This window comes from Platichthys flesus, chromosome 1, assembly GCF_949316205.1.
Source record: "Platichthys flesus chromosome 1, fPlaFle2.1, whole genome shotgun sequence".
In the NCBI taxonomy this organism is placed as follows: domain Eukaryota; kingdom Metazoa; phylum Chordata; class Actinopteri; order Pleuronectiformes; family Pleuronectidae; genus Platichthys; species Platichthys flesus.
The window spans coordinates 30,310,084-30,325,775 of NC_084945.1; the positions used below are offsets into that span (position 1 = coordinate 30,310,084).

General features: G+C 37.8%; 1 protein-coding gene across 2 annotated transcripts in view; it reads left to right on the plus strand.

Moving 5' to 3' along the window:
- The window catches only part of ano1a (anoctamin 1, calcium activated chloride channel a), a 56,953-nt gene that overhangs the window by 18,043 nt on the left and 23,218 nt on the right, over positions 1-15,692 (plus strand). For both annotated transcript variants that reach the window (XM_062391054.1, XM_062391047.1), the window contains exons 6-13: positions 2,588-2,642; positions 3,534-3,585; positions 4,172-4,227; positions 4,883-4,924; positions 10,109-10,173; positions 11,342-11,476; positions 13,088-13,248; positions 14,076-14,161. In XM_062391054.1, coding sequence (XP_062247038.1) covers positions 2,588-2,642; positions 3,534-3,585; positions 4,172-4,227; positions 4,883-4,924; positions 10,109-10,173; positions 11,342-11,476; positions 13,088-13,248; positions 14,076-14,161 — 652 coding nt within the window. The remainder of the gene's footprint in view (positions 1-2,587; positions 2,643-3,533; positions 3,586-4,171; positions 4,228-4,882; positions 4,925-10,108; positions 10,174-11,341; positions 11,477-13,087; positions 13,249-14,075; positions 14,162-15,692) is intronic.

Consider the following 15,692-nt stretch of genomic DNA (forward strand, 5'->3'; position numbering starts at 1 on the left):
ATCCAACACAAATTTTGTCCAATTCAGCAAATATATCAAGAAATAAATGGGGAGAAAAGCTGGACAGACCCACAAAACATTATGCATGACAGTCTGCAAAATGTGTCATTTGTGATTAAGCACGGGAAAAAGGAAGGAGGCAGTAGGAGCAAGAGATGGTAAATATAGCAAATGCTAACAGAAAATGTCAATTGAAGGATTACTAGAGGAAGGAAAAGGAGCAGACTATAGTTTGTCTCAACCAGATCGTGTGGTGTTTTGCCCGGAGACTTATTAGGACTGCAGATGACAGCAACAACATTAAAGTGAGTGCATGGAAGGAACACTGACTGACATTGGCCTGAGATTGATGTGTCCAACAAATTCACATTGTGGAAAACCTTTTAAAAGTGCTATGAACAGACAAGGTTTATGAGGTGTGTCAACAGTGGTTAGGCTTTCAAGTGGTGAAGAATGCACCTTCAGACTGGGACAGAAATTCAACCTTGGACGTTAACCACACATGACAGGCAAACAGAAAGCAGTAAAGAGACTGGTAAAAACTTTATTGATTTGTTAGCAATCACCAAACAGCTCCTGGGCTCAGTCTGAATCGAGTCTACAGGTGTAACATTGCTGTGACCATACCAAATTTGTTTAGCATTGATTGGCTAGTTGAGTTGATTGTTGCTAACTTGTCATGCCGACCTAACTCATACACTACGCTGATAGTGCGGGCTAAATGGTGTTAGCTAATTCCACATATTGGTAGGCCTATGTGTTGTAGCATGTTATATGGTTGGTTATTTAAAATGATAACTTCCTTTACATTTGGCATGTAACTCTACTAAAGGACTGGAACCACAGATAGAATCTCACTTTGCCGCAAATCATTTGGGTTATTAATTTAAGACAGGGGCCTTTATCAGATGTACATAGTCTTTAGCATGAACACTAAACTCGCTTGGGCATCTCTGGCTGAATCTCAGTCATGTCCCCACTCCACTTCTATGCCGGAAAACATCCTGGAAAGAATAAGGAAGCAAAGACTTGTAGAGTCAGGACCCCTGCCTGTTGGAAGACACCTCTAGGTCGAAATGACAAATACTGATTGCGAGACATGCCTCCATTCTTTGAGAAGCATCTCCAAGGCAAACCAGACAGTTAGGGAACAGAGTAGGCTATTTCCGAGTAGGGTCTGGAACTATGCTTGTCTACACAATGCAGGCTACACAGAGAAAAGATACAAATATTAACTCAAGTAATGAAAGAGACATTGATTATCTATTTGTATCCAGGAATGCTCTTAATGGATTTCCCTTTCCATATTGTGAATAATAATAATAATTTAAAAAGAATGTCTATCAGTTTATTTAAAATGAATCCAAATATATTAATGATAATTTTACTCTTGTCTTTGCATACCACATATTGCATGTTGACTATATTAGCAATACATTCGAAAGTTAAGGTTTTGCTACCCCAGTTTGTGTCCAAAAATAAAACCATCATCATACAGTCCCCACAATCGGATGATTGATGATTGAAGCAGCCTATCTATTTCAAAGGTAATTTTGATATTTTCAGGAACTGACAAAAATAAGTAATGATAAAGTCACATATTTTGGACCTACTTGTGGTTGTGTCAGAACGACCCACCACTGATCTATCACAGCAAACTGACTTACAGAGCAACGTTTTTAGTTGTCTGAATCAACTGTAATATGTCAAGTTTTCAGTGGCACAAAGTGAAAGATTTAAATCTTTAGATAACTTTGTTTATTTTGAGTTTTAGTCAGACATTGGATGGAATAAGTTTTTCATTTGAGGATGCATCACTTTGTGTAATGATCTTTCCTTTTATCCAGTTGCTCTGCACTGAGATGACTATCTATTGATTATTTTCTCATTATCTCATACATGGTAAATGTCATAGTTTTGCTCTGAGGTTTATAAGCAAGGAGACATAGGTCTGTTTCTACTTATATCCACTTCTAAGACCTCCACAGCCTTGCGTGTCCCTGCATAAAGTACCTGCTGTATGTCAGTGAATGTTGCCACTGATGTAAATTGCCAATGCAGATGAAGTAATTATGAGAATAAATAGCAGGATTGAGTGATTGAGCCAACAAGGATTTATAGAGGTTTCTTTCTTGCAGCCATTCCTCTTTTGTTAATCATCAGCTGGTTGTGAAATTGCAGCCTGCTCTTACTGTAGATTAACTTAACGCCTTAGACTCCATTCTGTTGTACTTGTTAACATACATTGTGTAACTTATTTGTTTTGCATTTGGTCTTACTTGTGCATGTGATTTTGGAAACATAAAACAGATTTGAGCTTTAAGTCAGTGTAAGCATGATTTAAGCTAATAAGTGTATTTTACATCCAATCTTGTCTGATATTTCTCTAATCTTGATTTATTGTGTACATGGACAGCAAAAACCATGTTCGCATCATAAAGACCTAAACTCACTAGCAGTTGAATTTTATTCATCTTTCTCAAATTTTTTCTCTCGTACATGGTCTGCAGGACAATGCTGCTATCAGCCTGCACTCTTTCTCTACATTTACCATTAAAATTAGACTCTGTTTGCTTTTTCTTGCCAGATTCGATCTGTCTGACAGGGACAAGTTCTTCGACAGCAAGACCAGGAGCTCAATTGTAAGTACTGGTTTGAATAGATACGGGACTGGAGGCTGGTGTCTTCTTCGTGAATCATGCTTGTTATCTAACAACAAAGATTTTTAATCATGGGCTACCAGCGGGCACTTTTGGGGCTTCTATGTGACTATTTAATGAAAGGGCTGCCATGAAAACCGAATAGAAGTTGCAAATTTGTGTCATACATATGCTGCTACAATGACATACACACAAGCACATTGTAGCCATGTTTATAAATTAACTTTTGATCCTATTACAGACGTAGCACAAAACTGGTGACTGTCTTGTCTGAGATATGTTTCCATCTACTGGATATGCTGTGCTTGGTTCGGGCGAGGGATGGCACCCAGGAGAAATAATAGAACACAATTAACACACCCACTCACTCCCAGTGAATTTTCTGAAAAAGAAGATTCTCTATTCACACATGGGCTCAATATTACACACTTTATTCTAGGGAGCTGGCAGGGAACAGTGCGTTTAATTTCTGGTTTCAGCAATTTGGACGTAAGTGTTCACAGCTCCTTTGGGTAAAGGGTAGAAAAGATCTGCGTGAAAACGGCTGCACACCCACTCAGCACGAGACTAATGACTTGGTTATGTGATTGACTTCTCATTATGGATGGAGCTCCTCATCACAGCAGTTATTGGCTCCCAGGCTCATCTCTTAACTCTCTGTGTATAGTACATGTGTTTTACACTGAGCTGGTCAGCAGCCTCTTTGAGGACAGACATACAAATGTTTTACCTGCTTAATATTCCTTTTAACAATCTCACCTGGGCTATTGTATAAGTATATAAATACAACTCATCCTCCTCTGTATATCTAAATCTTTATATCTTTAGGGTTGAAGCTTCTCAGTGAAATATGAGATTTTTTTGTAACATTAGGTCTACGAGGTACTGAAGAGGATAAGATGCACCAGAGCCAAATACTCCATGGGTAAGTCCTCTGAATATATCTCTAACACCCAGCATAAATCTATATGCAGTTAATCTGGTCCCCCTTTTTCATTGGTGTATAGTGTAATTACTACCACAGAGTAGAGGAGGGTTTGGAATACTCTCTGCCTGTGTATTTGATATGAAGTCTCATCTCTTTTGTGACATTTTATTTATTTATTAGGTAAAAATATAACACTTAGTTAAAAAGAAGATTCAATTCTGCTCTCTATTTGTTCCGCCTTTGGAAAGACATCCAACATCCAATGATTGTGCAGCATTTTCTGTCTTGTAGTTGCTAGCTTAGCAAAGGAATGACAGCTTTGTGTTGTGTTGTTAATAACAGTAAAGCAACAAAAAAATCAGATTGTGGGATTAAGTAGGCATGCTGAGGACTGTGCCTATGTCGCTGTGTCATCCCAAAATGAATGAAGTGTCCCTGTGGCTCTTTATAAGATCGGAATGGAGGCAGTGTTAATTTTTCTGTGAATAGATATGTTCACAGTATATATAAGGGACATATACCTGCTTTATAATCGTGTGTGTGTGCCTGTATTGTAATACACACTGAATATATCGTCCTACAGGGATCACCAGTCTGCTAGCCAATGGTGTCTACACGTCAGCTTATCCTCTGCATGATGTGAGTATGTCATTATCACACCTCCAAAGGCCTGAGATTAGTTGATAATCTGCACTTCATTTCCAGAGAGAAATATTCCTTAAACTCAGAGATTTCTAAAAACATGTGTGTGCGAATACATACAATTATAAGTCTGTTCTATTAATGTTTGTAGAATGTATTATATTTATAACATGTAATTTATACACCTATACATTATGAATAAAGATTACAAATATTGTAATGAAAAATATGACCATATGTACACTTTTTAAATTTAATTTACAGGTTAAATTTGGTGCAGCTCCGTATAAGGAACCAGATTTTGTCAATTAAAATATACAGTTCCTGGGTACATATCTTTTTACAGTTATTGTGGGATAACCAACATTCATTCCCTATATCAGGAAATGCCTGCGTTTAAGGTAAGCAATTGGCAAAAAAGGCGTGTGTACATGGTAAATGTATCTGATGTGAATACATGCATATGCAATATGAGGATATTGGTGAAGGTTTTTCCTCTTTAAATGCCCCTATAGTTTATGGAGAATAAATCTATTTGCGGTCCACGTTTAGGTTTCTACATTAAATGCATTAATCATGCTTGTTGACCAATGTATATTTACTGAAACTGAAACTGAGTGGGGGGGTGTGCTTGTACATTTATGTGTTATAGGGAGACATCGAGGACGTGAATGCGGAACCTAATGACAGGAAGGTAAGTAGAGGCGATAAATTGAATCCAAGGTTACCACACCGACACTGTCAGCCCATTTAACAATACTGAATCATCAATCAGCCCAAAGAAACTACATGCTGAAACTGGGGTGTTCTATTTTTATTTTCAATTAACAGTCCACATTTACAGACATTATTCAGATGTGGCTCGTAAGCAGAGGAGTGGTGTCACTTGACTCGTGCATTTTAACAACCAGGTTATATATAGAGAGAGAGAAGCCCAGCGTTTCTGATGTTTGTCTGATTTCTGAAAAATGACAAGGGGCAGAATATGGAAAAGACAATAACAATTATTTTTATTAAGAAACCTTTTATCTTTAACTTGTAGATTCATTAATACTGGCAGCCTTGTACTATTTTACAACAATACCTAATCCCCCATACAGTCCAACAACAAAATGTACATTGTTTTGTTTTGACACTGGTGTCATTAGGGTAAATTAAGTAATCACAGTCAGCCCAAACATACTCTGTCCAGTTAGTTGAGTTAATTTTAAGAAGTTCTGCAATGTAGTTGCAAATTTAGAATTATCTTAGATCAGAGGAGTGACAATAAGAAGTAGAAATTTCCTTTGAAGGGAGGGCTTTATATAAAAACCAAGACAGAGTATCATGGTAACTGTCCAGGTACAGGTCTATTAATATTAAAAGGAAAAGAATAGGCATTTTCTGTTCTAAACTTTACTTTGTATAAATGGCGGGAGATAAAAAAAAAGATCACCTGTAACAAATTCATAATTACAAATCACAAATACATCCTTTCTGTTGCAGGAAATGTAATACATGCTGTATTGACATGTGATATGTCATAGACAAAATTAAAATATTCTTGAATTGTATTATCATAAATGTATCTAATTAAATATTCATTTCTGAGAAAGATTTATTTGGAAAGTAACAGTGTCAGTGTGTTAAGAAGGGCATATCCTCTATTTAATGCAAATCATTAATACATTATCTTTAAGTGACTAATACATGTAACTCAACATGTAACCAAGATTGGTTACATGATCAAGCCTATGTCTGCTACTATAGAAGTAAGTCATCAATATGAAGAGCTGAGTCTCCTCTCTCCTCCATAATTATACTTTAGGCTGTGTGTGTCACTAGGGCAACCGGCTTGTGTGTGTGTGTGTGTGTGTGTGTGTGTGTGTGTGTGTGTGTGTGTGTGTGTGTGTGTGTGTGTGTGTGTGTGAGCTCGTTCTTTCACGAGCTCAATGTTCTGTGAAGCTGCCTGAACAATCCTCTGAACCTGCCTCTTGTGTTTATGAGCCCTCATTTGACGCCTTGCAGTGTACTGCTCTGCCTGTGGATGGAGGGTAGATGCATTTGAAAATGTTCCACCATTTCACAGTGATGTCTATATCATCAGCAGTAGTTGGAATAGAGCATTTTTGCAGTCAAATGTTTGGTGATAACTGTATCACATAGCATTTGATTATGAATAAGTTTGACCCCACCCCTTTAACCTAAACATTCTTGCAGTATGAATTATAGTACATTAAAAAACTATGTATCTAGAATTAATACCAAAGTAAATCTAAATTCCTTCTACATTCCCCCTACTTTAAAATGCAGCTTAAAATTCATCATTCACTAAAAAATGGTAACAGCAAGATGTACAACAATGATACATAATAATAATGATGATATATGATAATATAAGTCATAGTTTATATTCTCCTTTAAAAAATGCAAGAGATGAATTTCAGTCTTAACTAAAGGTGCAAATTAAATTAATAAATATTAAACTACAGTTATGAAGAAGTCATTCAAAATGTACATTCAATTGTCAAATTGTCCTAGCTCTAATATTATAAATATTGAATATTAAGAGAAATGCAGTGTATTATAACCTTTATTAAAATAATATGACCACCACTGTTAGAGCAAATTAAACATGACTCAAATACAAAATGCTTTGCAAGCGCCAGCTATTTCCACTGATCATTAAAATAATAAAGTTTTAAATTGTATAAAAAGACTGAATATAATTACTGGTCATGTAATAGCAGATTGTTGCTAAATGACCAAAACTCTTTGCAATTATAGAACATTTTATCTCCAAAGGAACTGATCTGCCTACAGTGAATTGATCCACTGCATCTCAATCTGAATAACCTGCTTGCAATATGTACAAATGTATTCTTAAATTTGTATCATTATTGTAACTTTAGGGATTGTAGTAGCAACATTGTAGTAAGATGTTCTTCTATATACTCAAGATGATATTTATAATTCAGACTCAGGGTCTCACATTGCTTTCATTGCCACCATTGGTTATTCTGTTGCTCCGTCAAGCACAAACACAGGGACAAATTACACAATGTCTCAGGTAAATGCTGAATACTTACTTAATAATATATTCCATTTGATCTACGCTTGTGTTTCCATACTGGTTGACCTACTGTAAATGATTTAATGAAATTCTTCATTACTTTAAACTTAAATTAGCTATTGTCAAAAAGGCTTATACAGAATCAGTGGAAATATGGCAGCATATATTTAATGCCTTCTAAATAATGATTGTTTTCGTACAACAATGGGTTCTCAGTGATGACCTGACAGAAATCCCTGCTGGACTAGAATCTGCTTTGAAGCTCTTTCTTTAAGATAAATGTGGATATTCTGTTTAGCCTGTAGGTCAGTAACTCGTTTGGAAGCGTGACCATCAAACGATTGTGGTCTTACTGTACACCACTTAATTAGCACTCAATGAAAAAATATGTTACTGTGAATATGCTTCATCAGTGGATTTATAATGCAAATATGAGTGCAGGTAACTATTTTTCTTTAATGTATTAGACATGTGCTTTATAGTGATGCATAACAGCATAAATCCTCAAATAAAAACATGTAATTAAATAATATCTGGTGGCCAGCACAAGCAAATATTGGCTAGTCATTCAAAAACTGTGGCTCAGTTAGCTGAACAGTGAAATTTAGTATAATGTATATAACGACTTCACTTATACATGTAGCACTTCTCTATCACCCTTGAGTTAATGGGAAAGCCATCAGGGGCACTTAGAAGTTCAGTGTTTTGCCTGAAGACTATTCCATATGTAGACTGGTGGAGCCACTGATCGAACCACCAACCTTCAGACCAGTAAATGACCTGCTCTACCTCATGGACCACAGCTGTCCTTTCATCAGTCAACAAGCCATTTCCCCAAGAGCTGTGAATTGTCAAGCCTCTCTTTATCAAACATGATTGGCTTAGAGATATTATTTCTTCTGTAATGTCCAGCATATTGAGACACATTCAGGTGATGGTGGGAGCAGCAGGCATAGGCAGAATGTAACGTATTTAGTCTGCTGCGAAGATCATGTCTTGTGTACAGCTCTTTGACAACAGCTTCAGCACTGATGTGCAAATGGGTGAATATCTCATATTTGAAACACTTTGAGTGGTCATCACGACTACAAAACAGTATATAAATGCCGTACATTCATCATTTTGGTGTTTTTTTCCACCTTTATGCAAATCAACTTGATCATCAGTCTTCTGAGGTCTTTCTTTACAAGGCATGTTTCATCAATCAATCAATCAATCAAATTTTATTTGTATAGCCCATATTCACAAATTACAATTCATCTCATAGGGCTTTAACAGGGTGTGACATCCTCTGTCCTTAACCCTCAGCAAGAGTAAGGAAAAACTACAAAAAACCCTTTTAACAGGGTAAAAATATGTAGAAACCTCAGAGAGAGCCACATGTGAGGGATCCCTCTCCCAGGACGGACAGAAGTGCAATAGATGCCACGTGCAGGAGAACATCATCAATAATCAAAGTCTCTAGCAGCATTGATGAAGCACAGTCCATGCTCAGCAACCATCTAGACCACGATCCACCATCCAGACCAGACGCCACTTCAGTCCTCAGTCACCGTCCACCGCCGCCCACCAGGAGGACCCATCACAAGCCACCACTGCGGTCCTGGTCCACCGCCCGTGCCCAATGCCAACGCGACACAGGGTCCGCCACCAGCACCACGATCAGCCCACATGACTCAGAATCCGCCACACTGGATCCAACACCGCGACCCCCGGTGCGCGATCCACAAACCGTAATCCATGGTGCGGCCACAGAGGCCCTGGATCTGCGGGTGATAAAGCAAAGGGATTCCGGGGAAGGGGGATAGGGATGGAGAAGAGGAAGGAGAAGCTGGAAAGAGAAGCTCCGTGTGTCATGTGTCATAAAATAGAACAAGTAACGTTCTGGCGCACTAATTAGCTCTAACTATAAGCTTTATCAAAAAGAAAGGTTTTGAGCCTACTTTTAAACGAACAGATGGTGACTGCCTCCCGAACTGAAAGTGGTAGATTATTCCACAGCCGAGGGGCTTGATGGCTAAAAGCTCTGGCTCCTACTCTACTTTTAGAGAATTTAGGGACGACAAGTAGGCTTGAATTCTGGGAGCGGAGTGCTCTAGTGGGTTTATAAGGTATTAACAGCTCTTTAAGGTATAAAGGCGCTATATTATTAAGGGCCTTGAAGGTGAGGAGGAGAATTTTAAATTCTATTCTAGATTTAACTGGAAGCCAGTGTAGCGATGCTAATATTGGAGAAATGTGCTCTCTTCTCTTTGTTCTCGTCAGGACACGTGCTGCAGCATTTTGGACAAGCTGTAGAGTCTTTAACGACTTCCTGCTGGAGCCTGATAATAATGAATTACAATAGTCCAGTCTCGATGTAACAAAGGCGTGGACTAGTTTTTCTGCATCTTTTTGTGAAAGGACATGTCTAATTTTTGAAATATTACGCAAGTGGAAAAAAGCGGTCCTAGAAATTTGTTTTAAGTGTTTCATGTCAGCAGATGGACAACAAAATCAAAATGTCTTTATGGTTTTATGAATCAAAGTCACTGTAACTCACAACTTCACTCTGATTTCACTAAACTCAAGGTTTGACAACTTATGACTCCAGTAGGCGTCTGCTGATATCTTTTACCTTGGGCTTCACATGTTTTTTTCCGCCCTATACTGTGAACATTTGAACAATGTGGTTAGTGACAAAAAAATACGATGAGTGATTGATGACATATTGTGTTTGTTTCTAACTTCAACAAAGATCTCACCAGACTTATTTATATATTTATACATAATTGCAGGTGATTCCAATGGGTTCACTTACTTTTTGTATCAACCTTTTCTTTACAGCTGCTTTACCAGGAGTGGGCCAGCTACAGTGTCTTTTACAAGTACCAGCCCATTGGACTCATCAGGTCAGATCAACAACGGTGCTGTTGTCACAATCATCAGGACATTTAGACACATTTCCCTACTTCACACATGTAACATGGCTGGTGCTCTCAGACCAGTAAATACTACCTTGACCAGCCTGCAGGCAAGAAAGACAGATGAGGACTCTCACAAGCAGAATGATGCTCCAATGATGCTCTTACGTGGAAGCAATAGTCCTGTGGTAGGCTGAAGGAACGAGACTTTGAGTGTGAACTGTATCTTATCGGAGTATCTAATCTCTTACCAAGCACACTGAGGGAGTGTCAGGGAACACAACGCTGATGAAACTGGTTACATACAATGAGCTAGACCAGGGGTCTTCAAAGTTTTTCAGGCCAAGGACCCACAAACTGGTGGAGAGATGGAGAAGGGACCCCCTACTTTATATATTGAAAAAAATTGTGCTTTATATCAAACTTGGCCTAGTGCCATATATAAACATAGCTACCCTGTTATTGTGCATTCAATACTAAGCTATTCAAATATAACACAGGTTCATATATTCATGTTTTTAATTTAAACATGTGCACGGCACAGGGTGGCCATGCCACTGTCATTTATAAACATACATCTTGCATACAACACTGAGCTATTAAAGTAATTCACAGATTCATGTTTTTATTTTAAACATACATGTAGAAGAGACAGTGAATCCTCAAGCCATCTGTGGATGGCACACATACTCCCACATTAGTGAAATGTTGGACCCTGATGGGTAGCACACAACTTATCTAACCTTGGACGTATGGAGGTTGTCAGGCAGAGGGTCAAATCAGCCTTTCAATATGTCGGATGCCTGTTAATGTTTATTTAAAGACATTTAAATTTGTGGAAAAAAATTGGTTAGAAAATAAATCAAAAATTTAAATTGTCCAATCAACCAAACATTTCGCGACCCCCCCTGCAGTACCTCCGCAGACCCCCTAGGGGTCGCGGACCCCCTGTTGAAGACCTATGGGCTAGACTATTCTCCATCATCTGCAACAGTCAATGGCCATAAATATGTTTTTAGGTTTTTCTACACTATCAAGATTTTAACATTTAGAGTCTTTAATGGAACATACTGGCAGGTATTCATTCCATGGGCCATGCAGTAATAGTAGTTAATTTGTAAATTAAAACCTTAAACCTTTGTATCTCTTTCCACAGGAAATATTTTGGGGAGAAGGTTGGACTTTATTTTGCTTGGCTAGGAGTCTACACACAGATGCTGATCCCTGCAGCCATCGTTGGAGTTATTGTATTCCTCTACGGCTGTGCCACTGTAGACGATAACATCCCTAGGTACTAAACGCACACACACATAAAATATCCCTACTGTTATCAAGCACTGCTTTTAGGATGTGGCACATTTTGATAGACACACCAAAGCGTACTCACTCAGTGAACAACTGTTGTTGTTTTCCAAAACAAAACTATTCAAGCGTTTTTGTATTTTGATAGCTCTTTGTGTTTGATATTGAATCTGAGATATTACATCTTTCCAAAATATGTAAGCTTGTTTCGCAATCTATTGCGAAACATTTTAATCAATTGGTAATTTTTTTTGTATTTCTTGCATATTAATATTCTTAAAAAGTTAAGATGACAGCTACGCTATAATAATAATTACAAATCAAAACTAATTATCTGGTTTCTTTTATCAGAAACAGGATGAGTTGCCAGTCTTGTGTGTGTGACAGTTGAGTGCTATGTAAGAAAATACCCCCCAAATTTGACTCTTTACTTGTTTTCTGGAATTTTACTAGCATTATCCTTAGCTATCTTCATTATAATTTTTTCATTGATGAGTTGGGTTGATCACCCTATATCGAAGCTGGCAAAACAACATGGTCATGTGTGGTGACATATTCACACTAGCTGGAAAAAGAAAGGGATTGACAACTTTACACCGGTTGCCTTTACTCCGGCAAAGACTTCTTTGAACATGCAGTTGTCTGCTTATGCTATCTAGGTGGTCTGACTTCCCTATTGAGTATTGTTACAAGCCTTCTTGGATTCTGCTGCCTCCCTTTAGTGGCCACTATCGGTCAGTGCAGGTACAGGAACTGATACTGGGGCAAAGCTGAACATGAATCTACATGGGTTGATACAAGGGCTAAATCCAAGGTCATTGTTTACATCTCTCCATATAATTGTAACAACCTCTGGACTCAGCTGCCCTGTCCAGATGAAGTTTGTGGAAACATCTTATTTTTATTAACAGGAAGAAGTGATAAAACAATGGTCGATGTTTACTTGGTCTAGGAAGTTACATTTGAAGCATTCCGAAGCAGCAGATGACTTGATAGATGTAGACATGTTGAAGTTTGGTTTGACTATCCATGGTAAATTCTGGGCTCAGGACACACCCTCAGAATAAGGATCTTTTCACATAATCCCATGCTAAAGCTTTATTTGAAATACATCGACAAGTCAGTATCAACTTGTACATGCAGAGAGCATGTCCCTTGTTTGGCAATATGATGATTCACATATTTGACTAGGCATTCGATTTTGCCAGCCATTAGCGTTTACATGAAATTTATAAATCATAGATTGAATAAGTCTGAGTCATTAGCCATATGTTCTACATTCTATCCAAAAGATCTTTCTCAATTGTTTCTCTGTAAAATGTTTTTGCAAAAATGAATGCTGTACAATGTGAAATTATCCAGATGGTGCAAACTGTCTGAAGCTAATTCAGACACTTGTAATCACAACAAGCCTGTTGTAAACATATAATGTGAAATTCAGCCCTCCATCATCCTTTTACGGTCTCCCCCCTTGAATAACAAATATCTTCCACTCAACTCTTTGTTGTCAGTATGGAGATTTGTGATCCAAGGGGGGGAGACCTTTTACGGTCTCCCCCCTTAAATAACTAATATCTTCCACTCAACTCTTTGTTGTCAGTATGGAGATTTGTGATCCAAGGAACAATATCACCATGTGCCCGCTGTGTGACCGCGCCTGCAGCTACTGGAAGTTGGTGACTGCTTGTGGCACAGCCCGTGCCAGCCACCTGTTCGACAATCCAGCCACTGTCTTCTTCTCCATCTTCATGGCCCTCTGGGGTAAGGGCATACTATCATCTAATCACACCAACAGCAACGAAGGGGTCCAATAAACCTGATTAGATGAGCAGGATCTTACTAATACAGGTTGTGTATTTTAGCATTGCTAGAGAACAAATCCAATTTATAAATCATACAATTTAATCCAGAAATACAAAACATTTACCTGCTTATGAACATGGAATTTACTGTAGGAATCTAGAAATGTAAACACACAGGCAGACTTCTCCTGGTGTCCTATCAGGCCATACTGCCATCTGTTAGCAGCAGCAGGGAGGTGTTATGTGTTTTAGACAAAGATTACAGAGTCACAGCAAGATGGCCATCTGTATTCACCTAATGTAGAGCTGATGAGGGATAATACCTTCTATGTTGGTTCCAGTTGTTTTGACTCCAGCTCCGACCTCAATCCCAGTATAGATAACGGATGGATGGAGTCTATGTATGTATTCTTATTGGGAAACTGGTTGCTATAGTAAACTGTGTAGATTGAAAGCTGTTCATCATTATAACATTTTTTAACAAACTATGAAAGTCTGATCTTATTAATCTGTTTCTGTGCTGCAGAGCTCCACTCTTGTCCTGAAACTATTTAACTAATATGTCAACTAAAATAGTTATGCCTTCATATGGGAAGCAGGGCCGTGAGTAAAATGAGCATGTTGAAATCTACAAGGGATCAACATTAAAAAAATCTGTTCAGATTCAGCATCATTTATTTAGACAGATGAAAATATAATTGAGAGCATGATCACACATTGGTAGCATAGAAAACATGATTATGTTTGAGTCTGTGCTTAGTTTTCTGTGTGTGCTTGGTTATGTAGCGGTGCTTTTCATGGAGCACTGGAAGAGACGACAGATGCGTCTCAACTACATTTGGGACCTGACAGGCTTCGGCGAGGAGGAGGAGGTGAGAGAGAGAGCACCACAAATACCTTCCAACATACATCAAGTGTTTATAGATTGGACAATCTGGCTTTCTAGCTTAGAGTTAGATGTTAAGATTTATTCTTTTAGACATTTGTTATTAATGTTGTCATAATAGTGACTCTTAATGTGTATGTGCGCAATCATTCTACCATGGTCATTTTAAGTTAAAACTTTAAATACGATCAGAAAATTTGATAAAAAAATACTGTTTTTGTATTTGTGAATATACTGTATATTCTATACAGTTAAAAATGGGTGGTTCGTCAATCAAATCCTGTTTCCAGCTTAAATCAGTTCACGTATATATTTTAGGTAAATTTTGGATGAATATACAAAACTTTGTTGAGATCTAAATGTAATGAGTTCTGCTATCCCTCTGATTGGAGCCTAAATCTGGCCTCTTTTTCATGGCGAAGGCAGCTGAGAGACATGGATATTGTAGTTGTAGTGAGCCATATGCCAAGCCAAAATTACAAAAAACATGAAATGTCAGTTACAAAGCTGCAATATTACAACCTGGTGGTCATAATTGATACAGGTTAGTTCTTTCTTTCTGTGTTACCTGGTTTAGTTTAATGAGTATAAGTTAACACAGAACTAGGAGAAACACCTGGAACCTGCTGACCCTCCCTTTAAGTCTATTATTTTCTAGCATCTCAAATTACATGCCTCAACAAACTTCTCACAAACAGATTCTAGACATCTTTTAGTAAAGAGTATTTAAAATTTCCAGTAAAGAATACAGATGTCTAGCAGTCAATAAGGCTGACATAAATGGTAGAGGTCAGGATATTGAGAGGAACATGCTTTCTCTTTCTTTTGTGAGGTGAGTCAATCCTCATCCAAAATAATCCAGCATTTGTCAGTGTTTGTCCTTTGTTTAAATCATAATCATGGAACAGTGCATTGTCATTTAGATGAAATCATCTTGTTTGTCACTTTTCTGTGTTGCTCTAAATATGATACTTGTTCAGAGACAGGCCCTTCTGACTGACATCGTGTCCATGTGTTTTTGTGTGTGTGTGTTGGCATATTACAGGAGGAACATAAGGTTTGGATCCGACTTGCTTACCTCTTTTTCTTCCTTCTCTTTAGACTCACTGTTTCAGATCACTTCTGCGGATGGCTGTTACTTAACTTGTCCTTTTCAAAGTGTCTAACAATCAGTCTGAGCGTTTTTCAGCTGACATCTTCCGCTTCTTTTGCTTCTGTAAATGTTATTTTTCTGTATCTGCTAAATTTCTCTAAAAGGTTTATCCTGATGCTGGCTCTTCCTGTGGCTTCTCATAACAATCCTATTATTTGTGACCACTAATGGCAGTTTACCTAACAGGACAGCTGATTTATATCTGCTCCTCTTTTTTCCTTGACTATTCATTTAAAATGTTTCCCTGTTAAAGAGAGACAACGCTACACTAATTAAATAGGCAGAATATCTTTCTTTATCGGAATATCTTTCTATATCCGAATATCTTTCTATATACGAATTGAACATTTACATTCAGAGTCAC